We start from the raw sequence: 17,452 nt of genomic DNA on the forward strand, positions 1-17,452 counted from the left end.
AAGCTTTCTTTTCACTAACTTCTAAAACTTTAATAAGACTTTACCCAAACCACCATTAATACCAAATATCTTACCTGTGGGGTATTCTGTTTTACAAACAAGATGTGACCAACCTCTCTATTACTAATAAAATTTAAATTAAATTTAAAAAATAACTTTCTTAAAACTTTTGTTTCAGATCATAGGTCCCAGCTATAAATTAGGGTCTATGGTCTTTACAAATATTATCTATAAATTTCCAATTTTGTTTCCAGTGCCAAGTCCCATCCCAAGGGGGGACCCAGAGCACTGGGCAATGGTGCCTATTTCACATCCTTCAGGACCTACTGCAGCTACACACATAGAAAAGCAACATTAGGAGTGTTGGATTGCCCCGTCCTTAATCCCTAGTAATCTTAGGCCTTCAGGTAAGTGAAAAGCATTTACTCCTGGTAGAAAGTGGTAATTCTTTCTTAAAATACTATAAAATTGCCTGGGCTTCTTTCACAGTCTTTTTTTTACTTCTTTCTCCCTCCTCCTCCTTTCCTGTTTTCTCCCTTTTACTCACGAAACTAGCTAAATCCTTAAATAAAAGCAGTGTATTTCTGATTATTTTTCTGTAGGTACAAATATTGCTCTAAACTTATAAAAGCTTTTTCTTGTTGAATATGTTTTCTTTTATTCATAAATTTTTCTTAACATTATGTTCCATCATGCCTCCACTCTGTCATTTTCCTTTGCTTTTTCAAAATTATCACTGTGTACATCTTAAACATGATGGAATTTAATACTAAATATTTTTATTGGCCATATGGAACATTTTTTAATATCAAAAACTCATGGATATCATTGTAATCAACTACCATTTTATATTCTCTTTTTTTTTATTCTTTGGTTGTTATCCTTGCAATAAGAAAAATAATATGCCCTGATCTAGAATAAGAATCTGATAACTTTGATGTTAAACATTTCCCTGAGTACTATATAGAATATATAATTTAAGGAACAGTCTGAATCTTTAAAATTCTGTTTATTTTCCTTCTTTCCTCTTAAAATATGATTGAAGAGTAGAAATGCTACATATTACTCAATATTTTTAATTACCATAATTATTAATGGAGAAGTCAATTTTTAAAGATTTATGTATAAGACTATAATTTGTTACTTGCAAAAAGCATAGAAAGTTAAAATTTTATAATATGCTTAATTATTTTTCCTTTTAATATACATATTTAGGCACCTACCATGAACCAAGAATGTGTTTAGAATGAATGGTATGTAGTTCCTATAGAACTTGGCCATCAATGTCACAAGAGAACTCAATAAAAATGTAAATTCTCAGATCCCACCCACAATCTACTGAGTCAGGAACTTGGAGAGAATAACAAATCTTCAAGCTTCTGACCTGTGCTAAAACTTGAGGACACTGGTTCACATGAAACAATAACCATGTAGTGTAGAAAGTATCACATTAAATGGGTCTGCAAAATACTCTTGAAAAAGGAAGAAACAGCAAATAACTGGGAAAATTAAGGAAACTGTACAGACGTGACATTGGAACCAACTTTAGAGCTGAATAGGATTTTACTCTTTAATTAAACAAATCTTTGTACAGCACATACTATCCTACTCACTCTGCCAGACTGAGGAAGTTTAATAAACAATAAGTTCAATAAAAGTCATTGAGCAATAACTCAGAGGCAGATTTACCCAGAAGCTAACCACTGAAGCTTTAGGCTTCCTTACTTGCCTGGGACCCTTCCAATGCCCCGTCTCTACTTTGTTATTATACAAAATTATGAGAATGCATAATTGTGTACTCTTTTTCTTACACTGGGCCCCCCAAATTGTGTAAGCCTCATATTCCCCACAAAACCTACCTCCAAAACCACACTTGCTAGTCTGGAGATAGAAGGGAGATAGTAAGGAAGCAAGCCAGGACCTTCCAGCAAAGAAAACCACATATGCCAGGGGATGGAGGCAGAGAGTGTTGTCTGTCAGTATCCCTGGAGCCGGGTAACTGCGGAGGGGGTGAGGGGAGTGATGCTGACAGACACAGTGAATTACCAGAGACCTTGGATGCACTGCCAAGGGGTTTGGACTTTATCCTCTACACAATAGCTTACATTAGAGATTCTCAGTAGGTGCCTGCATTTAACAAAGGTAACTGTAGCAACTGTAGAAGCAAACAGATTGATGAAGGAGAGACCAGAGCCGGGAATACAGTCGGGAGCATAATGAAATAGACTGAGGGAAATGTTGAAAATAGAAGTTCAGGTAATGGGGATGAATTTGAAGGAGATACTCGAGATACAATCTACTTGGGGACCAGTTGGAAGATAGACCAGGAAGAGATATTAAAGATGACTTAGATTTATAGTTTAGGTGGTTTGGATGCATTGTAATGTGAATAATAAATTTTTCAGCTCAAGAAAATATATATATATATATATATATATATATATATATAGAGAGAGAGAGAGAGAGAGAGAGAGAGAGAGAGAGGAGCACCAGATTTTATGGAGAAAATAATGCACTCCATTTCAGTAAGTTGTTTTTCTACATTATTTGTCTATCATTCTGAAATACATATATATCATTTTAAATAACTGCTTTTTGAAAAGAGCTGCACATTGAAAGAAAAATCACTTATAGACTACTGCTTTACAAATATACAATGTCATTATTCTAAAAATTGTTATATAGTCATTAATTAGATCACTATTTCTTTCTTAAAAAACATGAAATGGGATTTAAGTGTATAGGCTAAAATTTGTCTTGCTAATAAAATATGGAACCAGACAGACTTTAAAATAACACATCTTTGGCTAGAAAGATGGTTCTAAAATATGTGCAAATAGCTTCTAGGATGAAAAGGACAGAAGACTCCCCATTTATATCATTAAATGGAAGGTAGCAGAGTAGGTAAGGAGAAGAAGGAACAGTAAGCTCTGCTTGAATCCAAGAGGATATTGGGGGGTTAATGGAAGAAAGTTTAAAGTTCCATATCAGAGATAAACATGACAGAAGCGGTGAGTTATATCTATAATCCACATCAAAGAACACTAAACAGATTTGAGGCCTTGATGTAATTATACAGATTAGACATTTAGCAAAGCATAAAGCAGCATGATGTCTCAAGAAAAAGGTCATCTAAATATCCCTAAAGGATTCTTCACTGAGTCTATTCCGAAAGAGAAAACTCTCAGAGGATGAAGGACATCTGTTTTTGTTGTCTGAGCTTTGCAATGCTGTTAGACTTCATGACTTACTCATTGCCATTTAATAGGAAAGCCATTGCCAAGGCCCTCCCCACCCCTAATTTAGTACTCTGCTTGCCGGGCCATGGCACTGCTAACCACAACAGAAAGAAGCAGTGGATGCTCCACAGTTGCCATGGAAGTCCTCAGGCCAACTTAATATTCATCAAAGAGTTCCTTGCTGGGATTTATGAACTGATACACCTGGGATTCTGACAGTGTATCCTGACAACATTTCTACACTTAGGATTGTGAAAATTTCTCTTTTCCTGCATTTATCTCATGCCTGGTTAAAGTTAATTCCCCAGGCTCTCTGAAATTTTTATGATTCTGCAAGCTAAAGGTGATTTTAGGTATTAACACAGTTCACCCCATGTTTAATTGGCAAATGGTAAGGAATTTTACACAGTAATAGTGCAGACTAGGAGGTGGGGGAAATTGCTTCATGGGTATCGACAAAGAAGTTCTGATCCGTTTCACAACAATGTGAATATGCCTAACCCGATTGAAATGTACACTTAAAAATTGTTAAGATTGTTTAAACATTCTCATTACATACCCTGCCACAAGAAACTCCAGGCCCCTAATGGGTACCTCAGGTCTTCAAGATCCCTCAAACTTGTTTTTGTACAGCGTTCCTGGCCTGATTCTTGAGTCTTTAGCTGTATATTTGTCAAACAGAAACTGAGCAGCATATTCAGTTGACAGGCATACAGTTTGAAGCTGAGTTAAAAGAATTGTGTGTCTGCCACTGTAGGAAGTTAGATGATTCCTAAACCAAACCCCTTGATGTGGTGCAGAAAAGCAATACTTAAATGATTCCATACTCAAAGCCAATACCCATCCATTCTTCAGTATTCCTCATCATGGAGAAAAACAATAACATAAATGACTTCAAACAGCATGCAGATGAACATTTCTGTTTTGCTTAAGAACATAGGTGTTTTTTTTCTCTAGTGCGATATATGCATTTCAGAACGCCTTGCATTCTAGAAATTATGTGTTACACATGACAAGGCTTGTGAGAAGCTTTGAATTAGCCGCAGACCACTCAAACCTATGCAACTTGATATACAGAATGCTAACAACAAAAAACTAATTTTGCCATAGTTTAAAAGGTATGTTAAATCCCTAATGAATAACTACTGTAGTTAATACAGGCATGGTAACCATATGTATTTGTTGCAGAAAATAGCAGTAGCTTGATGAAAGGGGTGACAGGAGGGTTGAGACCACTGAGCTTTGTAGCAACAGAGGCAATACTCAAAAAGATCAGCAAAAACTGAAGGGTTCTTCCAACACAGGGCAGTGGCCAAGCAGAGCTAAGAGTGAAAATATGGGATGAATAGGATTTTGAATACTGTAAGCTCCATGGCAGTATAATATGTTCAACTCCTGTTGCCTGGCAGTGTAAGAGATTAATACACTGGGAAAATCATGGATAAACCAGTGCAAATTCAATGTTGTTTTGACATTACCCAGCATTACTGCCAAAGACAGTATGTTTATGTCCCTTTAAAATTCATATGTTAAAATTTAATCTCCAAGGTGATAGTATTAAGAGGTAGGGCTTTTGGGAGATTGCTTAAGGTCATGAGGGTAGAGGCCTCATAAATGGACTTAGTGACGTTCTAAAAGAGACCCCAGAGGGCTCTCCTGCCTCTTCTGCTACATGAGGACACAACGAAAAGATGACATCGTGAAGCAAGAAGCAGGGCTCTCACCAGAAATCTCATCTGCTGGCACTTTGATTTTGAACTTCCTAGCTTCCAGAATTGTGACAAATTTCTGTTTATAAGCCACCTAGTCTATGGCATTCTGTTATAGCAGCCCCAGCGGATTAAGACAATTACCAATCATGTTGAAGCAATGTTGAATTACAGAAATGCAGGTTATCCCAGAACAGACTTTATCTGCATTTGGACATTTTCTAAAAATTCATATAATATGTATGTTTGATTTAGATTTGACAAATTGCGAATGAACTTGGTTCCTATCCCTGCATCAACACATGTATACAAATGCTTTTTTGCAGCCAGATGAGTTTCCCTCTAAAACTTTCTCTAAGAGTCACTAAAAATGAGTATTTGATTAAGTGCTGCTGAGGGTTTCTGGATGTGCAAAGTGAGCCGAGAAAATGTCATTATCTTCAAAACTATCCTTACATTTGTTGTTGTCATTAACGACTATTTGAAAGAGCAGTCCCTAAACGCAGAGGACTTTCATAACACATGCTCATCAGACCAACTACTTCAGAATTACCTAGAGGGCTACTTAAAAGACAGATTCCCTTGAGCCTTTATTTAGAGGGATTATTCAGTCTCTAAGACTCTTGAAATCAGCATATCTGGCAATAAGTCCCAAGAATCCTTATTTTGTCAAAACACTCAGTTAAGTCTGATACTCTTTAAAGTTTGGGAAGGGGGAATATAATGGTTTTCTGCTGCATAATACAAGTGGACATAGTGCAGGTAGTTGTCTAATAATGTATCTTTCAAAGCATGTGTTAAGAATCAGATACAGTCTCATGACAGGCACTGAGGCAGAGAAAGCATTGCAAGAATAAACTTAGGCAAGTCCTACCTGATACTGTTAGGGTGGGTTACATCTGGGACGCTGAGTCTATTCCCTGACAGGGCATTCAGGTCTTCTATTCAAGTCTTGTATCCATTTTTTAGTTGATTTTTGCAGCTCTTGTAAGATAGAAGTCCAGTTTCATTCTTTTCCATGTGGCTGTCCAGTTTTCCCAATACCACTGGTTGAAGAGACTGTCCCTTCCCCCATTGTATATTCTCGGCCTCTTTGGTGTATATTAATTGACCATATATGCATGGGTTTATTTCTGGGTTCTCTATCCTGTTACATTGATTTATGGCTCTGTTTTTGTGCTGGTACCATACTGTTACAGTTTTGTGGTATAGTTTGAAATCGGAGTGTGATACCTCCAGTTTTGCTCTTCTTAAGATTGCTTTGACCATTGGCAGTTTTTTGTGGTTCTATACAAATTTTTAAGATTGTTCTATTTCTGTGAAAAATATCATTGGAATTTTATTTTTTTTTAATGCTTTCCCTTTATTTAAAGACACTGCATTGATTTTATATATCTTCAAAAAGTGAACAATAAATTCACAAAATTATTATGAAGATCATATTCTTGAAGCTAAACACATTCATTGCTACTGGGTTGCTTATTGTTTCTCTCTATTGTCTATCTCCTATCTATCTTTTTTAAAGATTTTTTTATTTATTCATTTGAGAGAGCAAAAGCACAAGCAGTGAGAAGATGACTCTTCTTCTAGGGAGAAGGAGAAGGAGAATTTTAATAGGGATTGCACTGAATCTGTAGATGGCTTTGGGTAGTATGGAATTTTTAACTACACTTTAATCCATGAGCACAGAATATGTTTCCATTTATTTGTGCCGTCTTCCGTTTCTTTCATCACTGTCATAGTTTCCAATGTGTGGGTCTTTTACCTCCTTGATTAAATTTATTTATAGATATTTTATTCTTTTGGATAAACTGTAAATAAGAATTTCTTAATTTCTCTTTATGAGAGTTACTAGCATGTGGAAGCACACTGATTTTTGCATGTTAATTTTGTATCCTGAAATGTTACTGAATTTATTTGTTCCAACAGTTTATTGGTGAAGTTGTCAGGAATTTCTATATATAACATGTCGTATGCAAATAGAGAGTTATGCTTCTTCCTTTCTGATTTGGATGCCTTTTATTTCTTTTTGTTACCTAAATATAACTTTTTAATAGTGCTCAGGGGTTAAAGTCATATATATGAAACTAGCACTTCAGGAATGAATAATGATTCCCTCCAAGATTAGAGGGATGAAATGGAGATTTTGAGGGCAAGTAGTCATTAAGAATGTGCAAAATTACATGACTGGATGTTTTTTGTTCCAGTTGAACTAGAAATAAGAGTAACAAAGATACAATTTCTATTACTATCTAAATAAAATCTTACCTGAATAAAGCCTAATTCCTATTAAACCTAGAATAAGTCATTGTTTGGCTAGAAAGGGCACCCTAGCAGGCAAACAGTTGATTTTACAAATACATATCTAAATCATTTATTAAGTCCAGTGTGTTCAGTCTTAAAAACTTGTTCCTATAAACGTCTAGTTCCTATAAACAGCCATCTTTCCTCACCTAAGACACTTAGAAAAAAGATCAATAAAAGATGAATTTCATGGTACCCATTTAACCACCAGAAATAGAAAGGAGGGCGATAAATTATGAATGTAATGACAATTCTATGGAGCTCAGGACAGCCGATGGGAGCATACCTTTATTTAGAGGGATAAAAAGGGGACACAATCACACATAATCCCAAAGCCAATGAGCTCAAAGAATATTTAACACAAGGTTCTTTGAATTGTCAGTTAATACGAACAAAGCCCAATATCCCTCTGTTGATTATGGACTAGGCCTCCAGAGCACTAGATTCCCTTCAGCATTAGAAGGGTGTAAGCTATATAGATGTGTGTTTATCATCATTGGATTTTCTGGGACTTTAGAGATAATCCAGAGTGCAAGAAAGATGGAGTAGGATGTCAACAACAACAAAGTAAAAAACAGAACCAGGGTCATACCACTTTGGAAAGCCTCCTGTTATCCACTGGGAATATATATGGTTTATTCAAATCCAGGATACCTTGGATGTAAAGTTCCAGCAACAAAATGGAAGCAAGCACGTTGGTCATTTAACAAGAAAGGCAGTATAGAAAAGACATCTAATTTGGTACACAACGACCTACTGTGGGAAAACCAGATTACCAGAAATACACCATCTCTTCAAGCCTATGTCCTTAGAATTTGGAAGAGTTTCAGAAATAGAAGAAAAAAACTATGCTGCAAGTAAATCTGTCTTCAAATATTAATAGAGTACATGAGTTGTGTTTTTGAAATTTGTTTTCTAAGGATCCAAATTCATCAATAAATGATCAGTGTCCACACACAGTGGAACAGATCTGCATGTATTAACTTGAAAAATGTCCTTGATACATTGCCAAGTGAAAAAAATCAAATACCTAACAGTTCTGCTTATTAAGCAGTTGGGCCTGAAAAACTTAATAGTAGTATTCTCATTGCATTTCTCTTGAAAATTTTATTTTTTTAAGATTTTATTTATTTATTCATGAGAGACACAGAGAGGCAGAAACATAGGCAGAGGGAGAAGAAGGCTACATGCACAGAGCCCAATGTGGGACTCGATCCCGGGACTCCAGGATCATGCCCTAAGCCAAAGGCAGACACTCAACTGCTGAGCCACCCAGGCGTCCCTTCTCTTGAAAATTTTAAACATCACATGGTGCCCCTGTGCATCCCGTGTGATGTTCCAGAGCACCAGCTGTTTGGGAAACACAGCCTGGGATGTATATCCAGGAATAGAATTGATGAGTTGAGAAATACATGTTTATTCTTTATTAAAAATTGGCAAGTGCTCTCCAAAATGTTTCTACCAATGTGCTCCAGGAGCAGTGTAAGAAATTTCACATCACTCCACACTCCAGACTCCATTTGGTATTGCCACACTTATTAATGTTTATAACTCTCACGTCTGTGTGCTATTGTTTCGTTTTGACTTAATATATATTTCTCTGATTACAAAGGAGATTAAGCCCATCTTCTCAGGACATTACCAATTGCTTGTCCCTGGTGGGCAGGCAGGTTTCAAACCAGGATAATATTAATATAAATTAATATACATAATATGAAATATTATAAATATAAATAATATATAGTAGAATATATAAGAGTTGAGAGGAATAAGGAAGTGATAAAAAGTTTGTTAATGGCAAAGTTAGGTAGTATTTTCTGCCAGTAATCAATATCCTCTTGTAGAATTCAAATGGCCTTGTTTGAATTATTGTTTTTTCCTCCCACCTAGTTTCGTGTTCGCCCAATTTGTTTACGTAGTGTGTGTGTGTGTGTGTGTGTGTGTGTGTGTGTTGCAAAAATGGCATACTATATCCACCATTCTTTTTATTTTCAGCTTTATTAAGATATAAATGACATACAGGCTTGTACAAGTTTAAGGTGTACAACATGTTGATTTGATACACTTATATATTTCAAAATGATTACCACTATAGCATTAGCTAACACCTCCATCATATCACACTATTATCATTTCTATCTAGGGGTGGAAACATTTAAGATCTAGTGCCTTAGCAACTTTATATGATACAGTATTGTTAAGCACAATCAAAATGCTACACATTAGATCCCCAGAACTTATTCATCTTATAGCTCGAAGTTTATACCCTTTGACCACATCACCACATTTCTCCCATCCTCAACTCCTGATAAGCACCACTCTACTCACTGTCTCTATAAGATTGGCTGCTTTAAGTTCCACATGTCAGTGATGTCATGCAGTGTTTTTCTGATTTATTTCACCTAGCATAATGTCTTCGATTTTCATCCATTGTCACAAATGACGGGACTACCTTCTCTCACATGGATGAATAATATCTGTTGTGTATATATTCTAGATAGAATCTTTTTTATATATTCGTACATTATCTTTTATTTTATACATATATAATCTTTAATATATATTCATTGAGAGAAGTATATACCTCTACATATATAAATGGATCCATTGACACACATTTAGGTTGTTTCCATGTATTGAATATTATAAATATTGCAGCAATGAATGTGGAAGTGCAATTTCTCTTTGATATTCTGTTTTTGTTCTATTTTCTCATTTTCCAATTAATATTTTTATTTTAATTCCAGTACAGTTAACATACAGTATTATATTAGTGACAGATTTACAGTATATTGACTCAATAATTCTGTATATTACTCAGTTCTCATCATGATATGTGTACTTGTAATCCCTTTCACTTATTCCATCCATCCCTCTGCCCCCCTCCCCTCTGGCAACTATCAGTTCTCTATATTTAAGAGTCCGTTTCTTGGTTTGTCTCTCTTTTAAGATTTTATTTATTTATCTTAGAAAGAGCATGATCAGGGAGAGGCACAGAGAGAGAAAATCCCAAGCAGATTCCTCACCTCTTGGAGAGTCTAACGTGGGGCCTGATTCCTGAACTCTGAGATCATGACCTGAGCCAAAACTGAGACAGATGCTTAACCAACTCAGCCACCCAGGCATCCCTGGTTTGTCTCTCTTGTTTGTTGTGTTTCTTAAATTTCACATATGAAGGGAATCATATGGTATTTGTCTTTCTCTGACTGACTTATTTCACTTAGCATTATCTTCTCTAGCTCCATTCATATCATTGCAAATGGCAAGATTTCATTATTTTATTGCTGAGTAATATTCCATTGTATATATGGTGGTACTTTATCCATTCACCTATTGATGATGGACACTTGAGTTGCTTCCAAATTTGGCTATTGTAAATAATGCTGCAATAAACATAGGGGGGCATATATCTTTTCCAATTAATGTTTTCATATTCTTTGGGTAAAGACCCAGTGGTAGAATTACTGTACCATATGGTAAATCTATTTTCAATTGTCTCACGAACCTCCACACTGTCTTCCACAGAAAGCCCAGAAATGGACCAACTATATGGTCAACTAATCTTTGACATAGTAGGAAAGAACATGCAATGGGAAAAAGACCATCTCTTCAACAAATGGTGTTGGGAAAACTGGACCACTTTCTTACACCATACAAAGAAAAAAAAAACTCAAAATGGATAAAAGACCTAAATGTGAGACAGGAAACATCAAAATCCTAGAGGAGAACACAGGCAGCAAACTCTTTGACATGGACCCTACTATGACTTTTGACTGGAGTGTTTAGTCCATTTACATTCAAAGTAATTATTGGTAGGTTTATAGTTATTTCCATTTTGTTACTTGTTTTGTGGTTGTTCTGTAGTTTCTCTTTGTTTCTTTCTACTTTTTCTTCTCTCACAGTTTGCTGGCTTTCTTTGGTGATATGCTTGGCTTTCTTTCTCTTGATTTGTTGGCTATCTATTTACCAGCTTTTGATTTGTGGTTACCATTTGGTTATATATAACATCTTATGCATGGCAGTCTCTATTAAGTAGATGACCATTTAAATTTAATCCATTCCTCACTCCTCTCTTTCTCATGTTTTAGGTATAGGGTGTCATACTTTACATCCTTTTATGTTGTGAATCTCTTAACTGATTTGTATAGATACATTTAATTTCCTGCTTTCGTGCTTCCTACTTTTAAAAAAAAAGATTTATTCATTTATTTATTTCAGAGAGAGAACATGTGCATGAGCAGGGACAGGGCAGAAAGAGAAGCAGACTCCCTGCTGATCAGGGAGTCTAATCTGGGGCTCATTCCCACAACCTTGAGATCATGACCTGAGCCAAAATCAAGAGTCTACCACTCAGTTAACTGAGCCACCCAGGAAGTCCTCTGCTTCCTACTTTTCTTACTACTATTTGTGGTCTTTCCTTTCCACTCAACAGATCCCATTTAACATTTCTTGTCAGACCAGTTTAGTGATGATAAATTCCTTTAACTTTTGTTTGGACCATTCTTTATCTCTCCTATTCTGAATGTTAGCCTTGCTGGACAGATGATTCCTGGCCACAGGATCATATATCTGATAAGCAGTTAACATACAAAATATATAAAGAATTCACCTAACTGAATAGCAAAAAGAAAACAAAACCCCCAAATGATTTTGTTAAAAAATAGATAGAAGGACTGCACAGATATTTTTCCAAAGATGACATACACATTGTTCTCTTTCTGTGAAAAATGCTATTGGAATTTTGATAGAGATGCATTGTATCTATTGATGGCTTTAGTGAGTATGGGCATTTTAACAATATTAATTCTTCTGAACCATGAATACAGAATACCTTTCTATTTGTGTCTTCAATTTCTTTCTTCAGAGTCTTATAGTCTTCAGTATACAGGTCTTACACCTCTATTGTTAAATTTATTTCTAAATTTTCTGTTGTTTTTGATGTACCTATAAACAGATTTTTAGAAATTTCTAATAGTTCACTGTTAATGTATAGAAATGCAACTAATTTTTCCATATTGAATTTATATACTGCAACTTTACTGAATTTGTTTATTAGTTCTAATGGATTTTTAATGGAGACTTTAGGATTTTCTATATATAAGTTCATATCACCTGAAACAAAGACTGTTTTACTGCTTTCTTTCTGGTTTGGATGACTAGAATTTCTTTTTCTTGCCTGATTGCTCTGGATAGCCCTTCCAGAACTATGGTAAGTAGAAGAGTAAGAATGGGCACCATCATCATTATTCTCCAACTTAGAGGAAAAGCTTTCAGTCTTTCATCTTTGAGTGATGTTGGCTCTAGTCTTGTCATATATGGCCTTTATTACTTGAGGGCATATGCCTTTTAGAATCAGTTTGTTGAGTGTTTTTATCATGACAGTATATTGTATTTTAACAAATGCTTTTTGTGTGTCTATTGAAAGGATCATATAATTTTTATCTTTTATTCTATTGTGGTATGTTACATTAATTGATTTGTATGTGTGAAAACCATCTTTGTGTCTCAGGGATTTATGATCCTTATGTGTGTTAAATTCAATTTGCTAAGATTTTTTGAAACTTTTTGCAGCATTTTCATCAGGGATATTGGTTCATTGTCTTCTTACAGTATGCAGATAATGCTGGCCTCATATATTAAGTTTAAGGGAACATTCTCTCCTCTTCATTTTTTTTTAAGAGTTTGATAAAGATTGGCATAAATCCTTCTGTAAATGCGTGGTATAATTGACCACTGCAACCATCTGGCTCTGGACTTTTCTGTACGGAGAAGTTTTTTTAAATAAATGATTCAATCTCTTTACTCATTATTGCTCTATTCAGATTTGCTATTTCTTCATGATTCAGTCTGGGTAACTCTGGGTAAGTCTGGGTAATTTCTAGGAAGTTATTCATTTTTTTCCTAAGTTATCCAATTTTTTGGCTTATTTTTAATTTTTTTATTTATGATAGGCACACAGTGAGAGAGAGAGGCAGAGACATAGGCAGAGGGAGAAGCAGGCTCCATGCACCGGGAGCCCGACGTGGGATTCGATCCCGGGTCTCCAGGATCACGCCCTGGGCCAAAGGCAGGTGCCAAACCGCTGTGCCACCCAGGGATCCCAATTTTTTGGCTTTTAATTGTTCAGTGTAATCTCATTATCTTTTATATTTCTGTAGTATCAGTTGTAATGTCCCTCTTTCCTTTCTGATTTTATTTATTTTTCTTTTTTTCTTAGCCTATCTAAAGTTATTGTCAAATTTTGCTTATTTTTTCAAAAACCGGTTCTTGATTTTGTTAATTTTTTTCTGTTTCTGATCTCTATTATTTTCTTCCATCTGCTTTTTTTTTTTAGAGCTGTTTATTCTTCTTTTCCTAGTTTCTTGAGGTATAAAATTAGGTTGTGTATTTGAAATTTCTTTTTTTTTTAAGATTTTATTTATTTATTCAGGAGAGACACAGAGACATAGGCAGAGGGATAAGCAGGCTCCATGCAAGAAGCCCAATGTGGGACTTGATCCTGGGACTCCAGGATCATGCCCTGAGCCGAAGACAGATGCTTAACCACTGAGCCACCCAGGCATCCCTCTTTTTTCTTAATCTAAGTATTTTTTTCACTCTTAAATGCTTTTGTAGCATCCTCTAGGTTTTGATACATTGTATTTCTATTTTCATTTGTTTTGAATTTTGTTAATTTCTGTTTTGATTTCTTCTTTGATCAATTGGTTGTTCAGGAGTGTGTCATTTAATTTTTATATATTTGTGAGTTTTCCACTTACTATTCCTAGTTTCAAGCCATTGTGTGCAAAAAAGATACTTGGTATGATTTCAATATTCTTAAATTTGCTAAAAGTTTTTTTGTGACTTGCCGTAGGATTTATCTTAGAGAATGTTCATATGCACTTGAGGAGACCATGCATATGGTCTGATGCTGTGGGATGGAATGTTATATATATATGTATGTCCCTTGGTCCATTAGGTCTAATGTGTGGTTCAAGTCCAGTGTTTTCTTGTTTTATGTCTGACTGATCTATCCATCTTTGAAAGTGGAATATTGAAGTCTCCTACTGTTACTGTATTTTTTGTCTATTTCTCCCTTAAGATCTGGTAATATTTGCTTAAAAATTTAGCACTCCAGTATTGGATGCATATATATTGATGATTATTATAACTTCTTGTGTGAATTGATCTTATTATTATTGATGACCATATTAATGACAATATATAATGACCATATTTGCCTCCTATTACCATTTTTGGCTTAAATATATACATTTCTATTTTGTCTATTATAAATACAGCTGTTCCTGCTCTCTTTTGGCTCACTTGCCTGGAATATCTCTTTGCATCCCTTCCCTTTGAGCTTATGTATGTCCTTAACCTGAAGTGAGTGTCTTGTAAGTAGAACATAGTTGGTTCTTGATTTGGTTTGATTTTATTTGGTTTGGTTTTTCGTTGTTGTTGTTTAATTGGTCAACTATTCTATGTCTTTTGATTGGAGAATTCAATTCATTTACATTTAGAGTTATTATTGCTAGGTAAGGACTTACTCATTGTTTTGTTTTGTTTTTTTACTGTTTTTGTGGTCCCCTTGTTCCTTTCTTCCTCTCTTGCTCCTTTCCTTTGTGAATTAATGATTTTCCATAGTGATAGGTTTTGATTCCCTTCTCTTTATCTTTTGTGAATGTACTGTCGGTCTTTGCGTTGTGGTTACTGTGAAGCTTATATAAAACATGATTGATAGAATAATCAACTTTACTCTGATAACAATGTAACATCAAGCACATACAAATCCTCTTTATACCTCCACTATATTGTTTTCCATTTCACAATTTGCGTCTTTTTACATTTTGTATTCATTAACAGATTATTATAGCTATAGCTATTTTTAGTATTTTATCCTTTAACTTTTAGAGTAGCTAACACACCACCATAATACAGTACTAGCTTTTTCTTAATATGACTATATTCTTGCTTTTACCAGTGTGATGTATATTTGTATATGTTTTCGTGTTACTGATTAACATCTTTTCATTTCAAATTGAAGAACTCTTTTAGCATTCTTGTAGGGCAGATTTAGTGGTGATGAATTCCCTCAGCTTTTGTTTATTAGGGAAAATATTTATCTGACTTAATTTCTGAAAGACAACTTGCTGGGTGAAGTATTCTTGGCTGTGAGTGTCTTTTAGCACTTCAAATATTCTATTCTCTTCTGATCCTCAGGGTCTCAGACAGAAATCTGCTGGCAGCCTAATGGTGATTCCCTTGTATGAGAGTATTTTTTTTCTCTTGCTACTTTAAAAAATCTCTCTTTGTCTTTGATTTTAGACATTTTCATTATAATATATCTTGGAGAAGATCTTTTCCATTTCAAATTTTGCGATGACCTATTATCCTCATGAACTTGTATATCCAAATATCCCCAGGTTTGGAAAGTTCTCAACCATTATTTCTTCAAATAAACATTCTACCCCTTTCAGGTACCTCTTCTCCTTCTTGGATTCCAGTGGTGTACTCATTATTTCTTTTTCTTTTTTTTTTAAGATGTATTTACCTTAGAGAAAGAGAGAGAAATATCATAAACAGGAGGGGCAGAAGAAGAAGGAGAGAGAATCCCAAGCACACTTTGTGCTGAGCACAGAGCCTGACGTGGGGCTCAATCTCACAACCCTGAGATAAAAACCTGAAATGAATTCTAGAGTCAGATGCTTGACCTACTGTGCCAGTTAGGTATACCCTTCATTATTTCTTTAAATGGTGTCCCATAAGTCCCACAGTTTTTCTCATTCTTCTTCATCCTTTTTTTTAAATTTTTGTTCATCTGATTGGATAATGTCAGTTGATCTGTCTTCTAGTTCAATGATTCTTTCTTCTGACTGGTCAAGTCTGGTGTTGAAACTCTCTGTTGAATTCTTCAGTCATTGTGTTCTTTAGCCCCAAAATTTCTAGTTGGGATATTTTGTTTGTTTACTCTCTGTTGATCTTATAATTTTATTCTTTTACTGTTTTCCTGATATCATTAAATTCTTATCTCTGTTGTCTTGTAGTTCTCTGAGCATCTTTAGAATAATTATTTCTTAATTCTTTAAAGGGCAATTTCTGGATCTCCATTTCTTTAGGGCCAGTTACTGGAAGTTCACTGTATTTAAATTTGGTGCAGTCATGTTTCTCTGATTCTTCATGATCTCTGGAGCCTTGCACAGGTCCCTGGGCTTTTGAAGAAGCTGTCACTTCTAGACTTTATGAACTGACTTCAGTAAGTGAGAAAACTCACTTACAGATGGGGGCATATTGTGACCCTGAGCCTAGTGGTGCAGGGTGGTAAGTGTGAGGGCATGTGGTGGCACCTGTCTGGAAGGGCATAATGGCTGTTTGAAGTATAAGTGACATACCATATTATATTAATTTCAGGTATAAAATATAATAATTCAGCACTTCACAGTGTTGTGAAATGATTGCCATAATAAAACTACTCATAATCCATCCCCATAAAAAAGTTTAAAAAAAAGTCTTTTGATGAGATCTTTCAAGATCTGCTCTCTTGGCAACCATCAAATACACGTTGCAATGCCATTCACTATAGTCACCATGTTATACACCACATTTCCATGAGCTATTCATTTCACTGAAATCTATACCTTCTAACCGCCATCCTCCATTTTGCCCATCTCCCAACTCCCATTCCTCCTGGCAACCACCACTCAGTTCTCTATATCCATGAGGTTTTTTTTTTTTTTTTTTTTTTTTTTTTTTTTTTTTTTTTTTAGTTTTTAAGATTCCACACATAAGTGAGATCATATGGTACTTATCTTTCTCTATCTGACTGAATTTATTTAGATCAAGGTGCATCCATGTTGTCACAAATGGCAAGATTTAATTCTCTTTTAGTGGCTAAGTAGTATTCCATTGTGTATATATCCCAAATATTCTTTATCCATTTGTACATCAATACACACTAAGGTTGTTTCCATATCTTGGCTGTTGTAAATAAAGTAGTAAACACAGGGTGCATACATCCCTGTAAGTTAGTGTTTTTGTTTTATTTGGATAAATACCCAGGAGTAGAAATATTGGATCATATGGTAGTTTTATTTTTAATTTTTTGGGAAACCTCCGTACTGCTTTCCACGGTGGCTCCACCAATTTACATTTCCACCAACAGTGTAAAAGGGCTCTCTTTTCACCACGTGCTTACTAAAATTTGTTATTTCTTATCTTTTT

The 17,452-nt window shown here is 35.1% G+C and overlaps 1 protein-coding gene and 1 long non-coding RNA gene across 4 annotated transcripts in view; one reads left to right on the forward strand and one right to left on the reverse strand.

The window, feature by feature from the left end:
- The window catches only part of LOC144300215 (uncharacterized), a 37,956-nt gene extending 35,842 nt beyond the window's left edge, over nt 1-2,114 (reverse strand). The window contains exon 1 of the long non-coding RNA XR_013366807.1: nt 1,860-2,114. This is a non-coding gene — a long non-coding RNA (uncharacterized LOC144300215). The remainder of the gene's footprint in view (nt 1-1,859) is intronic.
- CPA6 (carboxypeptidase A6) overlaps nt 1-17,452 on the forward strand; it is a 310,860-nt gene that overhangs the window by 186,438 nt on the left and 106,970 nt on the right. The window contains exon 1 of one of the 3 annotated variants that reach the window (XM_077876672.1): nt 2,165-2,256. The exons of the other annotated variants lie outside the window; for them this stretch is intronic. Coding sequence (XP_077732798.1) covers nt 2,236-2,256 — 21 coding nt within the window. The 5' untranslated portion in view covers nt 2,165-2,235. Of the gene's footprint in view, nt 1-2,164; nt 2,257-17,452 lie in introns of those variants that run through there. 3 annotated transcript variants of the gene reach the window in all.

The sequence above is a fragment of the Canis aureus genome, chromosome 28, assembly GCF_053574225.1.
Source record: "Canis aureus isolate CA01 chromosome 28, VMU_Caureus_v.1.0, whole genome shotgun sequence".
NCBI lineage: Eukaryota > Metazoa > Chordata > Mammalia > Carnivora > Canidae > Canis > Canis aureus.